This window comes from Apium graveolens, chromosome 9 (assembly GCF_009905375.1).
Source record: "Apium graveolens cultivar Ventura chromosome 9, ASM990537v1, whole genome shotgun sequence".
NCBI classification, from domain to species: Eukaryota; Viridiplantae; Streptophyta; class Magnoliopsida; order Apiales; family Apiaceae; genus Apium; species Apium graveolens.
This window is the reverse complement of record NC_133655.1, coordinates 163620601-163640932: the sequence shown is the minus strand read 5'-3', so window position 1 is coordinate 163640932 and position 20332 is coordinate 163620601. Positions and strand designations below refer to the sequence as shown.

Here is a 20332-nt window from a genome sequence, read left to right as displayed (position 1 = left end):
ACATTCTCAAGTTGTTCAAGCATAAATTCGAATATATTCATCAATATAAATCCATATTGTCCACGACTCATTATTACATAGAAGAAAAGTTTCATTGCATGGAATAAAAAAGAAAAGGTTTTTTTAATATATAAAAAAAGTAAAAAATTGCAAATTTACTTTTACTTTTTAAAATAATTTGCAAAATTATGTTCTTCACCTTTAAAATTGCAAGAATACGTAACATATTATATTTCATTTGCATCCTCTTCATTTTCCACCTAACCATCACTACACGGTTGCTTCTAACTTCAAAAACTTTCATAAGTTGCATCAAAATAGATTTATGTTGAATTATCCAAATCAGAACTCGAAGTGATTTTGCAAAATTGCTTGCAAATGGGTGATAAGGTGTCCTTTAATCACCTTCTCCTAGCTAGAATTGATTTGAAAATTGAGATCTACTAATTTTAATTGAAAGTATGATCGTGAAGTTTTTGATTAATAGTTTGAGCGATTGTTGTTACCTTTAATTATAAAACAGGATACGGGGATTCAATCTCTTTAAAATTGATTGTGTTTTTATCTCAGATTTTACAAAATTAAAATAGTTGCATCTTTACTGTTTAGAAGAATTAAAGTACGAATACCTTTGTGCTCTCCATCAAGTTCATTAGTTGTTGTTCACGTATGTTCATCTGAATTTATATCTAATATCAAAGCTTACTGATTGACTATAAATTACTCTCCAAATCGTTGAAAAGGTATGTTCCAATTAATAGCTCTTATCTTTGAATCACATGTATTATTTAAATTTATTGTTCGTTACACTATGCGATTTAAAGGTTTGATGAATTGTTTGATAGAAAAAAGTTTGTAATTTTGATTGCTTTTAGTTGCAAAAGATATACCAGACCTTAAACTTGTTACCTACTGTAATTTTAAAAATTGAGGTCATCTTGTTGCGTTTCCTCATATTTAGTTGCGTTTAGTTGCTAATGAGGTTTCAAAGCATGAATTGGCTTGAAATAACATGCTATATCAGTTTTTGAATCTTTTTTAAATGTTCTTTGTACTAGTTTTGCAAGTGAGAACACCTAGTTGCATTGTGTTGATTTTAGTCGATATTAGTCGCAAATAAAGTTGTAAAACATGAGTTGCCTCCAATTGGTAATGACATCTCAGTTCTGAATTTTTTTGTGAATCTTTGTACTAGTTTTGCAATTGAAATAATGTAGTTACATTATGTTATTTTTAGTCTCCGTGATTTGCGTAAAAGGTTTCGAAGAATGAATGGGCTTGCGAACTTTTATTGAATGTTCTGCGGACTAGTTTTGTAATTTAGGTTGCCTTGTTATATTATATTTTTTTAGACGCCTTTAATTGCAAATGAGGTTGTAAAACATTAATTGGCACTAGAGTAATGTCTTTACAGTTTTGAACCATATTTTCTGAAATTTTTATGCACTCATTTGAAATTTATATCAACTCAATATGTAAAATAATGTCATGACTTGATTTTCTAGTATGCATGACTTTCAATTTTTTTAGTCAAAGTAATGGAATATTTTTGTGCTTTTAAATGACGAACATGTTGATTTTTCTTCTTGCACCATGTTGAATCTGGCTACATATTCTTATTGCAGGAATGGATAATCTTCCAGGTATAACTCAACACAATGGTCATTGGGGTCAAAAAACAACTTACAAGGATTTTAAATTTTTTGGTTTGTTGATTCCTACAAATTGCAGCTACTTAAACTTCTTGGGAATAATATCCAAAGAACTTAGTTTGCAACCTGAAACAACCAAAGACACTCAAAATGCAACTACTGGTGCAACTCAAAGAAATTCAAAACTCTAAATCATATATGCAACTGCATGTGCAACTCAAAATAAACCTCAAATGCAACTAGAAATCTCAACTGCAACTACATTTGCAACTCAAAATAATCCATAATGCAACTATGGGTCCAACTCAAAGAAATCTCACACGCTAAATCCTATATGCAACTACAGAGTAACTCTAAGAATTCTCGATTGCAACTACATTCGTAAATGAAAGAAACCCAAATGCAACTATAAGTGCAATTCAAAGAAACATTAAACCCTAAACCTTAAAAATAAGTACATTTGCGACTAAAATCAACTAAATATGCAACTAAAAGAAACCAAAATTAAGTAAAAGTAAAAATATGTAAAAAATTAATTTCCGACCAAGATAAAAGTAACCAACCATGTTCATAGCTTTTATGCTACCTTCCTACTGAAAGCAACAATACTACTAATAAACTTTAAATGGAACAAATTATCCAAACTGCAACTATAAGAAAAATAATATTAAAAAAAAAAGCAACTAGTTCTTTAACATTACTTACAACTGAATAACCATGTCCAATATTTAAAGTATGTAAAAATTAGCAAAATACGAAATTAACCATGACAAGATAAATATTTCAAAGCTTAATTATGTTCTCAGTTCTACATATCAATTTCAACATAATCCTTCTTCTCCTTCTATCTTTCCCTTCCCTTGAGATCCTTCTGTTAACTTTCTTTTTATTCTTTATGACTTTCCACCTTTTTTCCTTTTTTGTAACTTCAACATACTTCGGTTCCAACCTAAATCCTAAACCCTAAATCATTTTTCATTATTTTAAAGTATATTAAAATTTTCTAAAATTCATGGGATTAATAAACCCTAAAATGTTAAATCTTTTAAACTAAGGCCCACGGTTACAACATACTCTGGTTCCTAGGGTTTAGGGCATAAATGCCCTAAATTTTAGCCTTATTTAAAGTTTAGACTTTAGGGTTTAGGCCCTAGACCGTAAACCCTAAATCCTAAACCGTTTTATATTGTATTACATTATAATAATCTTTTCTAAAACCCAATTAGGGGATTGAAGAATCCTAAACTTTTAAAAACTATTACACTAACCTCCAAAATTATATGAGAATCTGGTTCTTAGGGTTCAGGAAAATGGTGACCCCCAAATTTAAGTCATTGTAACACATAATGTAACCCCTTATACAATATATATACCCTAAACCTAGAAAGGAAACATTAAACCCTAGAAAATCTAATACGAAGCACTACACACTTATGCAACCACTTATGCAATACTTAAAAATTGATTATATAAACTCTTATGCGACCCATTATGGAATATTTTTCATTTTATAGACCACAAACTAAAACCAAATACCTTATGCAATCATTGATACAATTAATAATTGATTATAAACCCTTGACCAAATATTAAACTCATTATGAAACCGGCCATTTTGCACTTTATAGATCAGAAAATTTAAATCAAAACTAATAATTGACTATAAATCCTTATGAAACTAAATATGAAACTCATTATGCAATACCTGCACCTTAAACCCTAAAGGAAACCTCTAACCCTGAATCATAAAAACCTATTGTGAACCAACTTATGCAGCCATTATGCAAGATTTTAGAGTTTAATTATAAACTAAAGACCTTATTTAAAACTCATTATACAACCATGTATGCAAAATTAACCATTCTTTTAAACCCAAAATACAACCTTTTATACAACCTACTATGCATCATTTTTAACCACTTATGCAGCTAATAACTTAACACCCTTATGTAAACAATTTATGCAACTACAATAAATCAATTGTATAATTTAATTTGTTTTAACCATAAATGCAACCCATTTCCCTTTATCAATCCAAAAAATCAAGAAAATTATTATAAAAATATATATAAAAAGCTGATATATTAACACAAAGTGCAACAAATAACACTATCTATCTCATTCAGTTTTAACTATTGTAATACACTATTGTAATATTAAAATCGCAAGTCAGAATATATTAAATTTTGTTAAACATGTCTTCCAAATCCATAACATAAAATCTAATAATTCTATATATACAAATAAAGAGAAGATGGGAGGAGGAAGAAGGAGACAGAGATAGAAAGAGAAACGTAGAGGAATGAGGATGGATAAATAGAGAAGGGGGGAGACAGAGAAGAGAGACTTGCATGGAGAGCAAGCAACAATGACGGAGAGAGAGTGTGAGAAGTGTGGATAGAAGAAGAGATCACCGAACATATTTTGCAAAATAAATACCGCTATTCTAAAAGAAATATATATTTGTAATAACTATTAGATGTTGGTACATTTACATATAAATATTCCAAAATTTATATTTTTGACAATTTTCCTGAAGAAAAGAAAATGATCAAAGAGAAGTTTCAAATTAAATCTCAAAACATTTTAATAAAGTTTTATTATTCTTCTTTTCTTAGTTATTATACATATTTTTTTATTATAAAGCTTATCAAGGGACTGTATGGTGTTTACTAAAAAATCTTAATGTAATATTAGTACTAATCATTACTAGTGATTAGTATTGAACTTTGTGTTCTGACAAAAAAAGTATTGAAGCTTGTACATTATTAAAACGGGTTTTCTAATGTGTGTCCGAGAACACACAATAAGCACTAACTCCCATGAAATTTGGTGCATTTTGATTGGTCCTCTAATTATAAATATTGATGGACCCGCTGCATTTACAAAAATTCACCAATAAAAATACACCAAATTTATAAAAAAAATTATAAAATTTAGTATTTATTGTGTGCCCTTGGGCACATATTAGAAAGATCGAAAATGAGCTTAAACCGGAATGGTTGAGAATTGGGATCCATTTATTAACACGGCTTATTTCTTTCTTTTATCATTTAAGAAAGATAATGAGATGTTCTACTTTTAGCTATCATCCACCCCTCATTAATAACATTTTTTATCTTTTGCTCAACCATTAACAACATTAAACAATCATATCAACTATCATCCATTAGTTGATTTTTTATAAAATGGTTGAGTTTACGTTACTGATTTTTCTTCGTTTTTGAAGAATTTGAAATACTGTTTTATCATGTGTCACAAACTAAAGATTTTGGACCGAGGGATTTTTATCAAAGTCAGTTAGAAATCCTCTGTTGCAAATATATACTGAATTTCGTAAAGCAGGTTTACAAATTTACGAGAAATTGCTTCAAAAATTTATTATTTCCTTCATCCCAATTTATTGGTCTTATTTCACTTTTTATGGTCAAATTGGTCTAATTTTGACTGAAAATTCATATAATACATAATCGAAAATAATTATAAAAATTATATTAAATATGTAATCTACTTTAATATGTGTTTTTTAGTTTTTTTAAAAATAATGAAATATTTATATTTAATTTACGGTCAAATTTGAGTCAATTTGATCGCAAAACAAAAATAGATGAATTGGGAGTAAGGTTTATTTAATAAACAGGGCCCTTTTCTCTAAGCGCGTGGGTTGACCATTTTTGGCACTCCAAAGTTAAAAAATACAGTAGTTAAATAACACTTATCTTAAAATACTAGACTTCGAGACCAAACCACACTTCTTTATCAAAGTCTACATGACTTGAAATGTACTTGCTCATTTGGCTCATCTGCAGATACCAAAGGCCCAACTATGCAGTAGTTCAACAATACTGATTTCAGTAAATTTGGATTCATGTGCCTCAGACTCCACTTCTTGTACCCATCTCAACCACGTTTGCATATGCAAGACATTACAATATCTAGAGGTCAAACTGAGACTAATTTCATGTTAATCTTAACAAACAAGACCATCTTGTCAACAATCTCAGTCCCAACATATACTACCCAACTACTAACATCAATCAATTTCTTAGCCATCATGCATTTTTCGCAAGCATATGTTACATACTAACAGTTGAGCATATCATGTCACCAATTCACCAAATTATCTGGACCGCCACAGAACAAGCTGATATCCATAATTCACATAGATGATGCATTACATTGCTCCGGACACTGGACATGACAACTAATATAAAAGCCAGCATGCATAGGCAAAAATTACTTGTCCGAAAAACACAGATGACGACCATAGAAAGGTATAACTAATTTGATTGCTAATGAAAAATGTGAAAGCCAAAGAGCAAGGCAAAATGCTACAAGTCTAAAGCAAAGGCCATCAACTCTAGGAACTATCCTCCTACCACATTTCACAAGGATATGGTAAAGATAACCTAATTTCAGTAAAATATGTTACAGCTTGCCAACAACCAACATTTCTACGCTGCGCGTTTCAGGTAATAACATAAATCCCCGACTCCACAAGCAAATATTCAAGAGTTTTCAGACCACCAAAAGGAGATCTTCAAACAGTTATAAATGGACGAGACCCAAAAGAAAGAACTGTAAATCCTATTAATGTTAAATTTCTATTGTAAATTGGATGCTATATTTTGAAGAAATTCCAGGAAGAGTATGACATAATTTGAGAAGTCAGTCCCAGGCACTGGTCACCCCAGAACCATATGATCCACCATATCCACCACTAGGAGCACCATACCCACCACTAGGAGCACCATACCCGCCACTCATGTTGCCAGCACCATAATAATCTGAACCTCCCCTGCTGTAGTTGTCCCTTCGAAAATCACGACCACCAAACCGACCTCCACCTCGTCGGTTTTTCCCTCCAAATGAGGCTCGGGCTGAAAAGCGAGCTAGCCATGCAGGAACCTCCTGGTTAGCTTCTTGCATTAGTTCAGATAATGATCTTGCCATTGAAGAATTATTCTCGTTGAAAAATGCTGTTGCAAGTCCTGATTTTCCAGCTCGTCCAGTTCGCCCTATACGGTGGACATAATCGTCAATGTCATTTGGAAGGTCAAAATTGACCACATGTGCGACATGTGGAATATCAAGACCACGAGCTGCCACATCAGTGGCAACTAAAATTGGGGTATGACCACTTTTAAACGATCTCAATGCTTGTTCTCTTTCCTGCAGAACATGCCAAAGTTTAAGTTGTTAGGGCATTTAGGTCCAGCACAAATATCCCAATAGACTTGAACCCGAAAGAGACAACAATAACATTAGAGTTAAAATATATTATCCTTAATATTGGTAATTTCCTGATATTTAGATTTTCCTTATTAGCCGTTATTCAAAGCTGTGAGCATCTCTTCTCGTTTTTGTTTTTACTAATCTTAACATAATTTCTCCTACCACGTAAATAATGAGCAAGGCAATAAATGTTCAGCTACAAGGCTATAATGATTTAAGAAAATCACAATTACCATCTACGCTCAGCTACAAAGCAACCACTACCATCTATGTTTAGACCATCACAATTACCCTCGATACATAATCTGACATAAACAAAAATCACGATTTCATGCGTCGACAATCAATAATATGTACTACGAAAATCACTAATTTGAAGTGCAAAAATCACTAATTTATAACTGTTCCCCAGATTTGCAACACCGGATAGAGTATATCGGAGATGTTGGATGAAAAAACCAAAAAAGGGAAGATCATATGTGAATGCTCCGACCTTGTTTTTATAACAGATTCGCCAAAAAATTTGGTGGTAGTGGTGGTGAGATTTTAAAAATTACTAATAATAGGGGGTTATATATAATTGCATGTATGTATATATGTAGATGGATGCTTGAGGAGAGAGCAGTGTTATCAAAAGCATTAAGCGCACCAAAGCGCAAACCCTCCCTGGAGCCTAGGCGCGAAGCGCAAAAGCGAGGCGCACTCTTATTTGAAGCTAGGCGCATACTGAAAAAAAATCAAAAATATATTACTTAGGATCATACATATAATGACTTAGGTTTTAACATTATTTATACTTCATAATATATTAAATCACACTTTTAAAACAAAAATAACATAACAAATACTTCGTCATATGTTAAATATAGAGTTCTCGAGCAAAAGCAAACCTAAATATTAAAATCAAGATCCGAAATTTAAAGTTTATGGGTAAGTTCCAGGCTCCCAGATTTCGTTCTTCATCTTCATCTTGAAAATCTTCATCCCAATTTTCTTCAAGTGTTAAAGTGGTGCAAAAAATTCAAACTCTTGTTCTTCCCTGTCCTTCATCCTCGTCTACCAAACGCCGGTGTCTCTTACGCTGAACTTGAAGCACAAGGCTGACTTTGACTCTGGGTCCGTTTGGCAATTCCGTTAAGTGGGCTTATTGGCTTATAAGCCCGTAACAGCTTATTGATGAGTGTTTGTCGACCCAGCTTATAAGTTGAATTTACAACTTATAAGCTGATAAGTTGGATGTTGGTAACGACGTACTTTTTCACAACTTATTTTTTATTTTTCATTTTTTTATCAATTTTATTTTAGAATATATTTTTTTAAATGTTAATATAACTTAAAATATAAGAATTAAGATAATTATATATATAAATTATTTATTTTAATTCATGAATATAAAAACAATTCTGGCTTATAAGTTAAATTATCCAAACACTTATATAACTTATAAGTATTTATTAACTTATCACTTATTACTCACTTATTCACTTTAAGTCATAAGTTACTTATTTTAAGATTTCCCAAACGGGCACTCTGTTTAGATTTCAAGGTTGATTTTCATCTTAACCCTTACCTAGACTCTCATTGCAAATATTGCAACTACTGTCCATCCTAAGCCATCATCATCAGTGAAGACAGGATCATTATCTTCGTCAGATTTACTTTTTCCCTGACTTGTTCCGAATGATATTCGATGGTATTTTTTTCCTAGTTAAAGCTGCTACAATATTTACTCATATTTGGCTTTTAAAGTTTTATTGTTGTTTTGGGCTATATATGGTTGGCCTTAACTCATATAGTAACAAAACCCTATTTTTTTTGCCAAGCTTTCTGGAAAGCTTTGCACTTCGCAGGCATAAGCGCAAGCTTGTATGAAGTAGTTGCGCTTCACACATTCCTAGGCGCTTGGACTGCGCTTTGCGCCTTGTGCGCTTTGCCTAGGCGCGCTTTTCACAACACTAGGAGAGAGAGGTCGAGAATGAGAAGTGGGAGCTTGAGTTGAGGAGGAAAAGGAGGTTGAATAAGATATCATTGTTGGTGATGTTATAGTGATGTATGTATACAGTATATCTACCTATTCTGTAATCGGGATCCGAGAGATTGATAATGGCGGTAAGAATTGTGATAAGGAGGAATGTATTTCTGATGTACGGTATTTCTAGATTCTAGTTAAAGATTAATTTATATTTGATCACTAGCATATATATACATATATAGGGTCACGTCCAGTGGAAATTTCTTAAAAGAGAACAGTGAGAACCGTGAGAACCGGTGATTTCTATAGTTAAAATTGGTGATTTTTTGAGAAGTTCAAATTTTGAATTTGGTAAACTGGTGATTTTGTGCAAACCAAAAATTTTAAATTTTATAAAATCACCAATTTTGACTACGAAAATCACCCATTCTCACAGTTCTCATTTTACGGTTCTCCTTTTAAGAAGTTCTCATTTGAGCAAAAGCTTATATATATATGCACACACACGCATATATATATATATAAGATCTTACTCAAATGAGAACCAGGTGATTTGGTTTGTTTATGTTGGAGCGAAAGACTGCTTGTTGCTGGCTTAACAAAAAACCGAGTTCGAGTGAGAAACGAGTAGGCAGGCCGCTGAAGCTGATTCCCAGTCCAAGTAGAAGTTTGTAGGAGTGGGGTGCACGGGCCACATGCAGGCAGATTCGTAGGCAGAGTTGCTGAGGGGTTCTAACAAGACTCGAACAAGGATTGTGTCGGTCTACAAATTATAGATGGTAGGCACGTTGTCAATTAAAGTTGCATAGCTAGTGGCAAAGAAAAAAGAACCAAATTTTACAAATTTTTATTGTTAGGGCAAAGAGTTATGATCGTTGTAATTGGGCTGCGAGATCTTTGGTTGCAGTTTTGAAAATAAAAGATACGGATTATTCCCAACGTTTGTTGGCGTTGTTTACATTCATCATCTCCATATATTTTATCTGTCCATTAAAGTTCTAACCTTGGTGCAGGGCAACAATTGAGCGGAACTAAGTGCTGACTAGTTTTGGGAGAAACTAGGCATTGTCTGGGAGAAACGAGGCATTGCAAGGGCGTAATTCGGAAAAGAAAAATAGCCTTATGCCAGCAACCACAGTTTTCTTGTCTGTAACTGTAGGAGAGCACTTACTATTAACATACAAATATTCCCATCACAAACAGGTGGGGGGAATCGAGGAGCCTTTATATATATCAACTATAAACTGTATGAACAGAGGTTTCAGGAATCAAATGCTAATGATCTCTGACCAAAGTACCTTCTGTTCTAAATGACCGGTGTGGTTCAGATGCTTCATGTGAGATACTAAATACCTTTTATTTTGTATTAATGTTTTGATTGGTTTGATAGCTTATTTGAATAGGGAAAAGGGGTGAGGGGGACCAGAAAATATTTCTAATTCAAAATTTTTAAGGAGTTCGATGAGTGCTCATTTTCTACTACAAGATGGTACCTGTAGGTAGAACCGAAAAGTACTGAAGGAGTGAAGGCAGTTGTTAAATAAAGGAGACGGCAACAACACAAAAGGTTTATTATGGTGTTGAACTTGGAGTAAAAAATCAAAAGAAAATAATGTTTAAGATAGAAAGGGACAGTCACTAACAAACCCATTAACACCGAATAATGAGCAGATGTTCTAAATCCATAGGCTGTGTTGACCAGTTTTTCCAATAATAATGTGTGAACTGCCAAAAATTTCCTAATAACCTGGACTTCTATCCTCATTTTTGTATTTCCATGTTTGGGGTATGTAGAATTATTTTTACACCGCACTAGAGGAGAGTCAGTAAGATGTTAGAAAAATCAAAGACAGCTTCACAGTCACAACGCTCGGATTTTGGATGGGAACTACACTTACAGCCACGACCACGAGTTGAAGATAAAATATACACTACAGTTAAACCTCGATAAACGGATACGCTCAGGACCGGGAAATTTTATTTATTTAACGAGATTTTTCATTTATCGAGGTTAAAAATACACTGTGTCTATTATGTTGGGGCCCGAAAAAAATATTCATTTGACCAGATTATTCGTTTATCGAATATTTTTTATCGAGGTTCTACTGTACTTTATAAAAGAATTTCATTTGATTCTTCATTGAGTTTACATGATGTCTCATAGAGCAAGGGGGATCCTTGCAGAGATTAAAGATCTGCCATTTCATGTACATAGGTTTGTGAAATCCCTCATCCCAATTAATTGTATGAACTCTCACTTATACATAAGGAAAAATTAATGAACTCTACGTTTTTACATATCAAAAAATGACCTGCTATACCTAATCCAATATAATTATTCTTTTTGCACACCATTCGTGACCAAGATCCAGAAGTACTATTTTATAACTCCACTACTAAATATTGTCCAAATAAACTAGCACCTATACCGACCATCTAGAAAGATCAAAGCAAAGAGAAAAATTGCAAGTGAAGCGGCATAAAATTATCCAGCAGATACAAAAGCAGCAACATAAGGGTATGCATGTACACCCAAATGGCCAAAAATCAAACAGAAGTACCTGCTGTGATCTATCACCATGAATAGTGGTAGCAGGAAAACCATTACTGCACAACCAATATTCCAGTGAGTCAGCACCCTTCTTTGTCTCCACAAAAACCAAAGTCAGAGCTTGCTGCAAAAGTTGATTGATCAAACCAAAATAATTATTAATCACAAGAAAGATGCATAAACAACAACTCCAAGATTTACCGACTCATACTTCCAAAATTGGTTAAATGCTAAAAGTGAACTTGGAAAATGCCTAATTTTCCAGATAAAAAACATAAAGGATAAATATTATACAGTAACACATGAACTAGTTTCAAATTTCATGGCTTCTATACTAAGAAAAAGTACTATATATCCATTACATTGTAGATTGGCTTTGATGGGGAACAGAGGTGAAGAACTCTTAGATATATTACTTATTAACTAAAAAATATTTAGTGTAACTAAAATACATTTAGTGTAGTGATAAAAGTGTATACATCTATGCATTTTATATCGATAAATTTACTCCCAATTGTTTAAGGGTCTTAGTCCATTAGGTTATTGTATTAGGATTTCTATTCCCTATATAAGTATTGTAATTCCCACATTCTCTTAGACTTATTTTAAAAAAATAATTTATATCAATATTGATTTGAGTTTTGTATTTGGGTTGCGATCCATCTTATATTCATTATATCTCCCTTATGCGGAATGGATTTTCTGTGGTTAATCCACCCTAGTTCAGCTTTTTATCATTTTTATTTAATAACTCCATCACACCTGGAGCTGTCCCGTATTAGGTTTTGCAAGTGATTACATATATGTTGTTAAACCTAAATCTGCCGTAAAATGCAGTGTGAATGTGCACTGTGCAGGCATCAATTACGATTATAAATTAAAAGCTCCCCTACCTATCTTTCTTCAGATAAATAGTACAAATCAGGATTTTTTTTAGGTCATACCCATCTCCAACATAATATAAGTGATGTTAAAGCGAAAGACAATTTGGAGATAATAGTAAAAAAGAACAGGTTAATTATTTGTTAGTCGACCTTCATCAAATTCGCATTACCCTGAGAAATGAGGCGTAACACCTAATACTTCTTTGCTCTACCATGAAGAGAGCCTCCCAAGCAATGCTTTCAACCACGTGTCATATATATAAACAAATAACTAGGTAAACTGAAATTCAAAAGTAACTATTTGATGAAGGAAACACCAACGTAGCAAATACATAGCATGCCTACATGATTCAGATAAGCAGCCAATGAGAAGATTAGGAACCAAATAATTATAAGATTTGTTTCCTTTTTACTTGGTCTACAAGTACAAAAATTCAGCCTTTTAACTTAATAGCACAGATCAAAATTGTAGCTGTACAACGACTACGGGTTGTGCTGCACACAGAAACTAAGATATGGGTTCAAATAACTTGAAAACACATATTACCATGTACTAACAAACGAATGATTGGGCACTTTATCTTTGAACAAAATGCCTAAAGTTCAATCGCACACCAACAATACGAAAGAAAACTAGAGAGAGACTTTCTAACAATTACCTTTCCATGAGTGCCATTTTCCCTTTGAGCATGAAGCAGATCCATCAGATGGCTTCTCTTATCCGTTTCTTGGACATACTCAACTCTCTGGACAATCAAATCAGTACTTGAACCAACCCTTCCAACAGCCAAAAAAATATAGTTTGCTAAAAAATCTGATGCCAGTCTCTGCATGAAACCCATATTTAAGAAGTATCAGAAACTGCCTCTCATAAGCCCAAAACAAAATCATAGCACATAAGCAGTAAGATAAGGATACACGGCTTGTTTAGTCAAAAAACTATACACTGATGAATCACGAACAACGGCTGGTAATGGAGACAGTATTTTAACTCATGTCTCAAAATCGGCTGGATATAACCAATATCCAGTTAAAGACGGCAGTATTTAAATAATATGTTGCACAGGACGCCTACTAGTGAACGTACCCAAATTTGGGGACATCTGGGATGGGTACGTGAGCCGTCCCCAAATATCTGTGGATGGAAGCCTTCAAGTGAGGACGTTTCTTGGACCAAAATGACTAAAATAACCGTCCCCACTAAGTAAAAGTCCTAAAGCTTAGTTCATTCAGCCGCTACTTTTATGTATAAAGTGATGAATGGAGTTCTTGATCAGATGGTGACACTGGAAAGACAATTTTTAGAATAAATCGTTGATTTCACAAGGCGAATCTATGATATGATTCATTTGATGAGTCTGAAATGGAGAGCAAGTTGAAACATGATAATGTTAAAATTTGAGAATGCATGATATCTTTTATGTTTAATCTTTTGGATGTTAAATATTGTTTGTATCTTAAATATAAATATTTTTGTATTAATATATTTATCTCCCACGTACCCTAAAATTTTAAATTTCTGTTTCTCCTCCTCGTCCCCGAATGGCGTATATGTTCAAGTACCCGTCTCTGTGCAACATATTTTAAATATACATGTCCTGTGTAATACAATTTGTAAATTTTTAGTACTCGCACCATTAACTTGTTTCCCTATTCCAAAATGATGTGATTCAACTGATTTTTTTTAAAAATCAATACGATGTTAAAGAACTTCTTGAATTTTTTGGAAAGTTTATCAGTATATTATCCATGATTAAAAGACACTAGGGTGGAACTAAAATCAAGTCAAACACTTACCATACGTTCTGATAATTATATTTTGCAGTAATATTCCAAACTGATGTAATTCAACTGATATTTAAAAACAATCAATCTGATATTAAAGTACTTTTTGGAAATTTTTGGACAGTTTACAAGTGTTCCATCAACACGATTAAAATACATTAGTGCGGAACTAACTTTTAGTCAAACACTTCCATTCAGAATCTACATTCAAATATTTACATTTTGCAGTAATTGAAGCTTTTAAAATCTTGTAATAGCATTAGGCATCTATGTATGGTAGCGACAAAAAAATCACATATAAATCAAAGTGAGCTGAAGATGAGAAGCTAATTTGAAAAACACATACCTGTATCTCTTTGGGGAAAGTGGCACTGAATAGCATTGTTTGCCTAACCCCCGGAGGAGGCATATCCATTTGCTGCACAATTTTCCTAATTTGAGGTTCGAAACCCATGTCTAGCATCCGATCTGCTTCATCAAGAGCTAAATATTTGATCATCTGTAATGATACTCTTGCTCTCTCAAGAAGATCCACCAATCTTCCAGGAGTTGCAACGAGAATATCAACACCTCTTTCAAGTTCTCGAAGCTGCACATATAAAGCATGCAATTGGTACATGAAAGAAGTACAATCTCAACTGAAAACAGTAGATTTGAGTCTTCAAGGCATCCACCAAGGGCTAATGCCGTAGATATAACTACATATACTACTGACATATTGTGAACTAAAATTGTTACAAAAGAGAAAAAACCAAGGACAAATAATCCCATTAAGTGGTACAGAATTAAAGAAACATAAGATAAGAACCAAACTTAAGGAAAAGCCTGATTGGAACCCTATAATTTTAAAAGTTTGGATCAGGATTGGTTATATACAATTATATAAAACCTGAACGTAAGTGTTTTCAAAAAACCTCCAGTTGTGTACACGGTACACACTTTCAAACAGATTCAAATATATTCGTCTCATACAAATTCCCAATCTTAAGTATCATCTTTATTGTTTTACATTTAAACTAAACTTATCAAAAACTTGTTGTATTGTATTCAACAACCCCTTTTATACAATTATATTAAACCTGAACTTCAGTGTTTTCGTAAAACCTCCAGTTGTGTACACGTTACACAGTTTCAAACAGATTTGTAACATACAAACACCTAATCTTAAGTATCATCTTTATTGTTTTACATTTAAACTAAACTTATTCAAAACTTGTAGTATTGTACTCAACAACACCCCCCCCCCCCGGGTCTTTATTGTTTTATATATAAAAGAAACTTATCAAAAACTCGTAGTATTGTATTCAACATCCCCTCCCCAGGGTCTTTATCCTTTATATATAAAAAGACTTATCAAAAACTTGTAGTATTGTATAGAATATAGAAGTTCAAGTCCTAGCATTAACATTGAGCTACTTAAGGACTCTCTAGATCAAGGCATCACAACATGACAACAATCCAATTTCAAGTGGGATATCTTTTCAAAGAAGTCTGCATGCTTCAACAAATTGTAGTAATGAACATCCGCAAGATGGAATCATCGGTGGTATAGATGGTTGTGTGAAGACTTGGAGAACCATAACCAATCAATGCCTATTCTCCAGTTTTTTGCCTTCTTAATCATGAGAAAGTTGGAAGAGACGTTTAATAAGTTAAATAACGATTGCTGTGATTGCCATGACAAAAACCCTTAAACAGTATATGCAACAAATTTTGACTTTGTGTAAACCAGGGACTGCATTAATAAACCATGTGTCACTCTTGTGTGTCATACACCTTATCAAGACTCTTGAAAGCTATTAGCTTATCTTGTCTCTAAAAGAATCTGAGGAAATTGTAAATTAATCATGACCACAAATCAGTATACTGTATTCAGAAAACGGATCAAGAGGCTGTTAAATTAATATATTATCTTTCAGTTGCTTTAGGCATCCAGTTACAGAAAAAATCAAAAAAAATTAATGTTGAACTTCCCCGACGAATATTTCCATTTCATGCACGATCAGCACTGGGAAGGACGAAATAATGTTGAACTTAACAGATTGGTATTGCCATTTCATGTGCGTGTAGCAAAGGGACAAGAAAATTACAGGACGGAAGGATCATATTCAAAATAGCATGAACATGGATATTTACGCCCTTTGACGATAAGTAGTCAGCATATCCAATTAAAAACAAAAAACATGTCCTCTATGACATATGGATACATAATTTAGTGCTCAAATGCACTTGAAGGGATGTGACACATCATAACCCATTCGGTATAATACCTGTTGATTAATAGGAGCACCTCCGTAAGCAACAACTACTCTAACACCAGTTTGATATGCAAATTTCCGTGCTTCTTCATGAATCTGCAATTGAAACCAGACCTCGGGTCACAATCGTTTCCAGTACATGCATAAGTCCACAAACAAAAAAGCTTTCAACTAATACAACTAAAAGTACTTACTTGGATTGATAACTCTCTTGTCGGGGACAAGATTAGAGCCAGTGGACACGCTGTCCGTAACATATGTGGTGCTCTCGGTGGAAACTGGCCTGTCATAATTCCACTAATAATAGGAAAGCAGAAAGCAGCCGTCTTCCCAGACCCAGTCTGAGCACAAGCCATTAAATCCCGATTTGCAAGAGAGATTGGTATGGCATATCGCTGAACAGGGGTGGGCTTGACATACTTGCATCTCCGTATATTTTTGTTAAGAGCATCACCTAAGTCGATTTCTGCAAATGTATTAACCGGAGGAGGCACATTATCCCCACTTGTCTCCACAGGAATATCTTCATAAGCATCAAAATTAATCCCGGTATTCTCCTGCTCTACAGGTTCTACATCAGCAGCACTATCATCATCCCCAAAAGGGTTAACTTCCCGTTCCCTCCCACGGTCCCAACCACCACTCCTGTTATTCCAACCACCCCCACGACCACCTCCACCACCAGAACTATACCCATACCCAGACCTAGCATAATCATTCCTAGGCGCACCCCAACGATTCCCACCTACCGGAACATTACCAGAACTAGGCCCACCCTGAGCCAAAACAGGCGGTTCAGACGAAGGTGTCCTGTTACGGAGATGGGGTGGAACATAAGCAGACCTGTTATTACCCCCAGAAGCCGCCGCCGCGTTTTCCGCAGCAGCAACAGAATCAGCCCATGAAGTTGGCATACTCAAACAAAAAATGACCTTAAAAACCCCCTAAAACCCCTGAAACAAACCCCTCAAAACCCAAATATCAAATCTTTGGAGTCGAATAACCACAATTCCAGTAAAAAAAACAAACACTTGTAAAATCACTTAATTCTTTGAGGCCAATATCAAAGTACCCTGATCAAACAAACACCAATTGTCCGCATATAAAAAAAACAAACAAAATCAAGAAAACCTAACCATAATACACAATAAACAGGAACCAAGGGGAATTGATAATACATACAAATAACAGAAGAAATAATAATAATAAAATTAAAATGCAGTTTTCTAATAGACTACAAATTATAACAACAGATAATAAAATATAAACGAGAAATAAAAAAAAAGGATGAAGAAGAAAATACGTACGAATTAGAGAGGAACGCAAAGTTGGTGGGGGAGGAAGGAACCCTAATTTTAGGGATGGGAAATGTAGTTGAAACAACCAAGACCTCAAAACAAATACCCCCTTTCCCCTGATTTACAATATCCAACGTTCTTTTCCCTACGTACCCCCCTCCGACTATGATATAATTAACATTTATTTACTATGCATTTATCTTTTATTTAACAATAAATTATAAAATCAATCGATCAATATACTTATGACGACATTCCATGAAGAATTACTTAGAATAACATTATTTACAAATATAAATACACAATTTATTTCATTTTTCATCATGCATAATTACAAATTTTAATTATCAAAATAAAAACGAAGTTGCACAATCTTTTTTATTAAAAAATTATTGAAATTTAATGAAATAGTTTAACGGGGTTTTGTAGTAGAATCACATTAAAATCAATTTTTTAAAAAATTTAATTGTTAAAATTTTTATAACATTCGAGTATAATTATTATTCTATTGATATAAATAGAAAATACATCCTAAAACATATTAAATGTCCCATTAATTACGCTTGAAATTCTTGTCCAAAGCCCAAAACAAATCACGCTGGTCTAGGCTCGTAAAAGACTAAAGACGGTTCAAGTAGTTAAGGCCCACTAGCAGAGGTCGTCAAGATCCACGAACATTAGTTGTTCACGTACTAGGCCCAATACAGCTAAAATAACAGAGACATGACGTCCAACATGGACACTAGCTCATACAAGGAAGGATTTAGAATCTCTTACCTTTCAGGAGTCATAATTACCATCTAAATTGGAGGCTTGTCCACCAAATCTCTCAACACAAGTCTAACCCTAGACTCATCTCTATATAAAAGGCTCTACCCCTCAACATATAGTACGTCATAAATGGGCTACTGTAATATAAATATTACAAGAAACGTTATATTTGCTAATAAATTTTTGTTAACACCTCTTCATTAGTGTTACAATAGCTATAAAATTAGTGTTGCACAAAAATTTCGGTGTTGCATAACATGTAACACCGGCAACTAGTGTTACGTTGGTTACTTTTTTTAATTTTAAAAAATATTAAAGTGAAAAAACTATCATATGTTAGTATTAAAATTATATTCTGATTTATTTGTGAATGAAAAATGTAATATATAATATAATAAAAATTATAAAAATAAATTGTACATAAATACTGAAATTACTTGTATATTTTTTATTTAATAAATAATATTTTAATAATTAAAATTAAAAAAATTAAAAAATGATATACAGTTTACTAGGTGAATTATTGGGCGGCATTTTTCCCACATAAATGAATGATTGGAGTTAAATAAAACTCAAACCTCGAGACTCTCTCTCCCCCAACATTTTTTCTCGTTCACCCTTTTTTTTCTCTCTCTTTCAAACCTCACCTCTTTCGAACCTCACCGACCACTGCACCACGCCTCTCTGCAATCTCATCGCACTATCTCTACAAGCTCGTCGTATGTTTAGGATCTCAATTAATTCATGGGATGAGGCTGGTTTTTGAAATTAGGGCTTTGAATTTGAGTTCAAAATATCGGTTTCTTCAATTTTGAATTCAATCAGGGCTTCTATTTACTTGAACTTCAACTAATCGCTCTCTATTTATGTGTGCAGGGGTTCTTCAGATCTTTGAATTTATAATGGAGAGTGACGAAGTTGAAAGAGTCATCCCATTCCAACATCAGTTCGACAAACAAATTGCTTCTCAGCTACTCTCTCTCTCTCTCTCCATGTTTATTAATAATGTAATCATTTATGTGTATATGTGTAACCAAATAACAATCACAATGCTTATTTTCAGATTATTACTGAAAAGAACCGCCGTGAAATCTCAAAATACCTTTTTCAAGGTTCTTCATCTTTCTATCCATTTTTTAATTAATTTGTATAGATATGTATGTTTATCTTTACTACTGTGATGCTGTCTAGTTTGATATTTTACATATGTTTAATTATGTGTATATGCATAATTAAGAAGGTGTGTGTTATGCCAAGAAGGACTACAATTTGGCTAAGCACCCGGATATTGATGTCCCGAATCTTCAAGTTATTAAGTCAATGCAGAGCTTTAAGTCTAAGGAATATGTTTGTGAGACTAACTATATATACAACCGCGTCTGAGTGTGTTTAAATACATTGAAAGCTGATGAATATATATTTGATAATGTGATATTCTTACAATAATGATGGTGTTTGTCTTGTCATGTATGTTGGGGTAGATGAATCAGAGGATGTGCTGTTGTATTGAAATATGTACCTTATACCGCGGATCATGCTTGAGTGCAGGTCCAATATATTTTGAGTTGGTGATGTTAAATCCTAACACATGGATAAAGGTGAGTTGCTTATGCACTAATTTTATTCCGCATATCATAGGACTGTCAGAAATGAACAATGTACATTAAGATTTGCAAAAACCATATTTGATAATGTCTTCCATTCACAAGGTTTAGTAATTTAGATTTCACGAATCTCTAGTAAAGTAAACTATCTAAATTTTTTAAATAGTTTATGTAATTTTTAACACTGGATAGTGTAGTTTATGTAATATGGTTGTTTTATGTCAGTTTATGTTCTGAATAATGTTGTTTGAATTGGTTGGATGGATTGTACAAGCAAACAGCTCTACTGGGGAAGAGAAAGCTTATACATTACCAATGTAAC

At 33.4% G+C, this 20332-nt stretch overlaps 1 protein-coding gene across 2 annotated transcripts; it reads right to left on the bottom strand.

The window, feature by feature from the left end:
- Nucleotides 1–5915: 5915 nt before the first annotated feature.
- Nucleotides 5916–17784, bottom strand: LOC141683417 (DEAD-box ATP-dependent RNA helicase 11-like). 2 transcript variants are annotated; one of them, XM_074488131.1, is made up of 7 exons: nt 17645–17784; nt 16532–17410; nt 16350–16433; nt 14426–14668; nt 12954–13121; nt 11421–11534; nt 5916–6824 (listed from the first exon to the last, which is right to left on the bottom strand). In XM_074488131.1, exons 2-7 carry the CDS (start codon nt 17249–17251, stop codon nt 6321–6323), a joined length of 1833 nt encoding a protein of 610 aa, XP_074344232.1. In that variant the 5' UTR covers nt 17252–17410; nt 17645–17784; the 3' UTR covers nt 5916–6320. The 2 variants fall into 2 exon arrangements, with proteins under 2 accessions (XP_074344232.1, XP_074344233.1); XM_074488132.1 differs by lacking the exon at nt 17645–17784 and having other exon boundaries at nt 16532–17612.
- Between the last annotated feature and the right edge of the window lie 2548 nt (nt 17785–20332).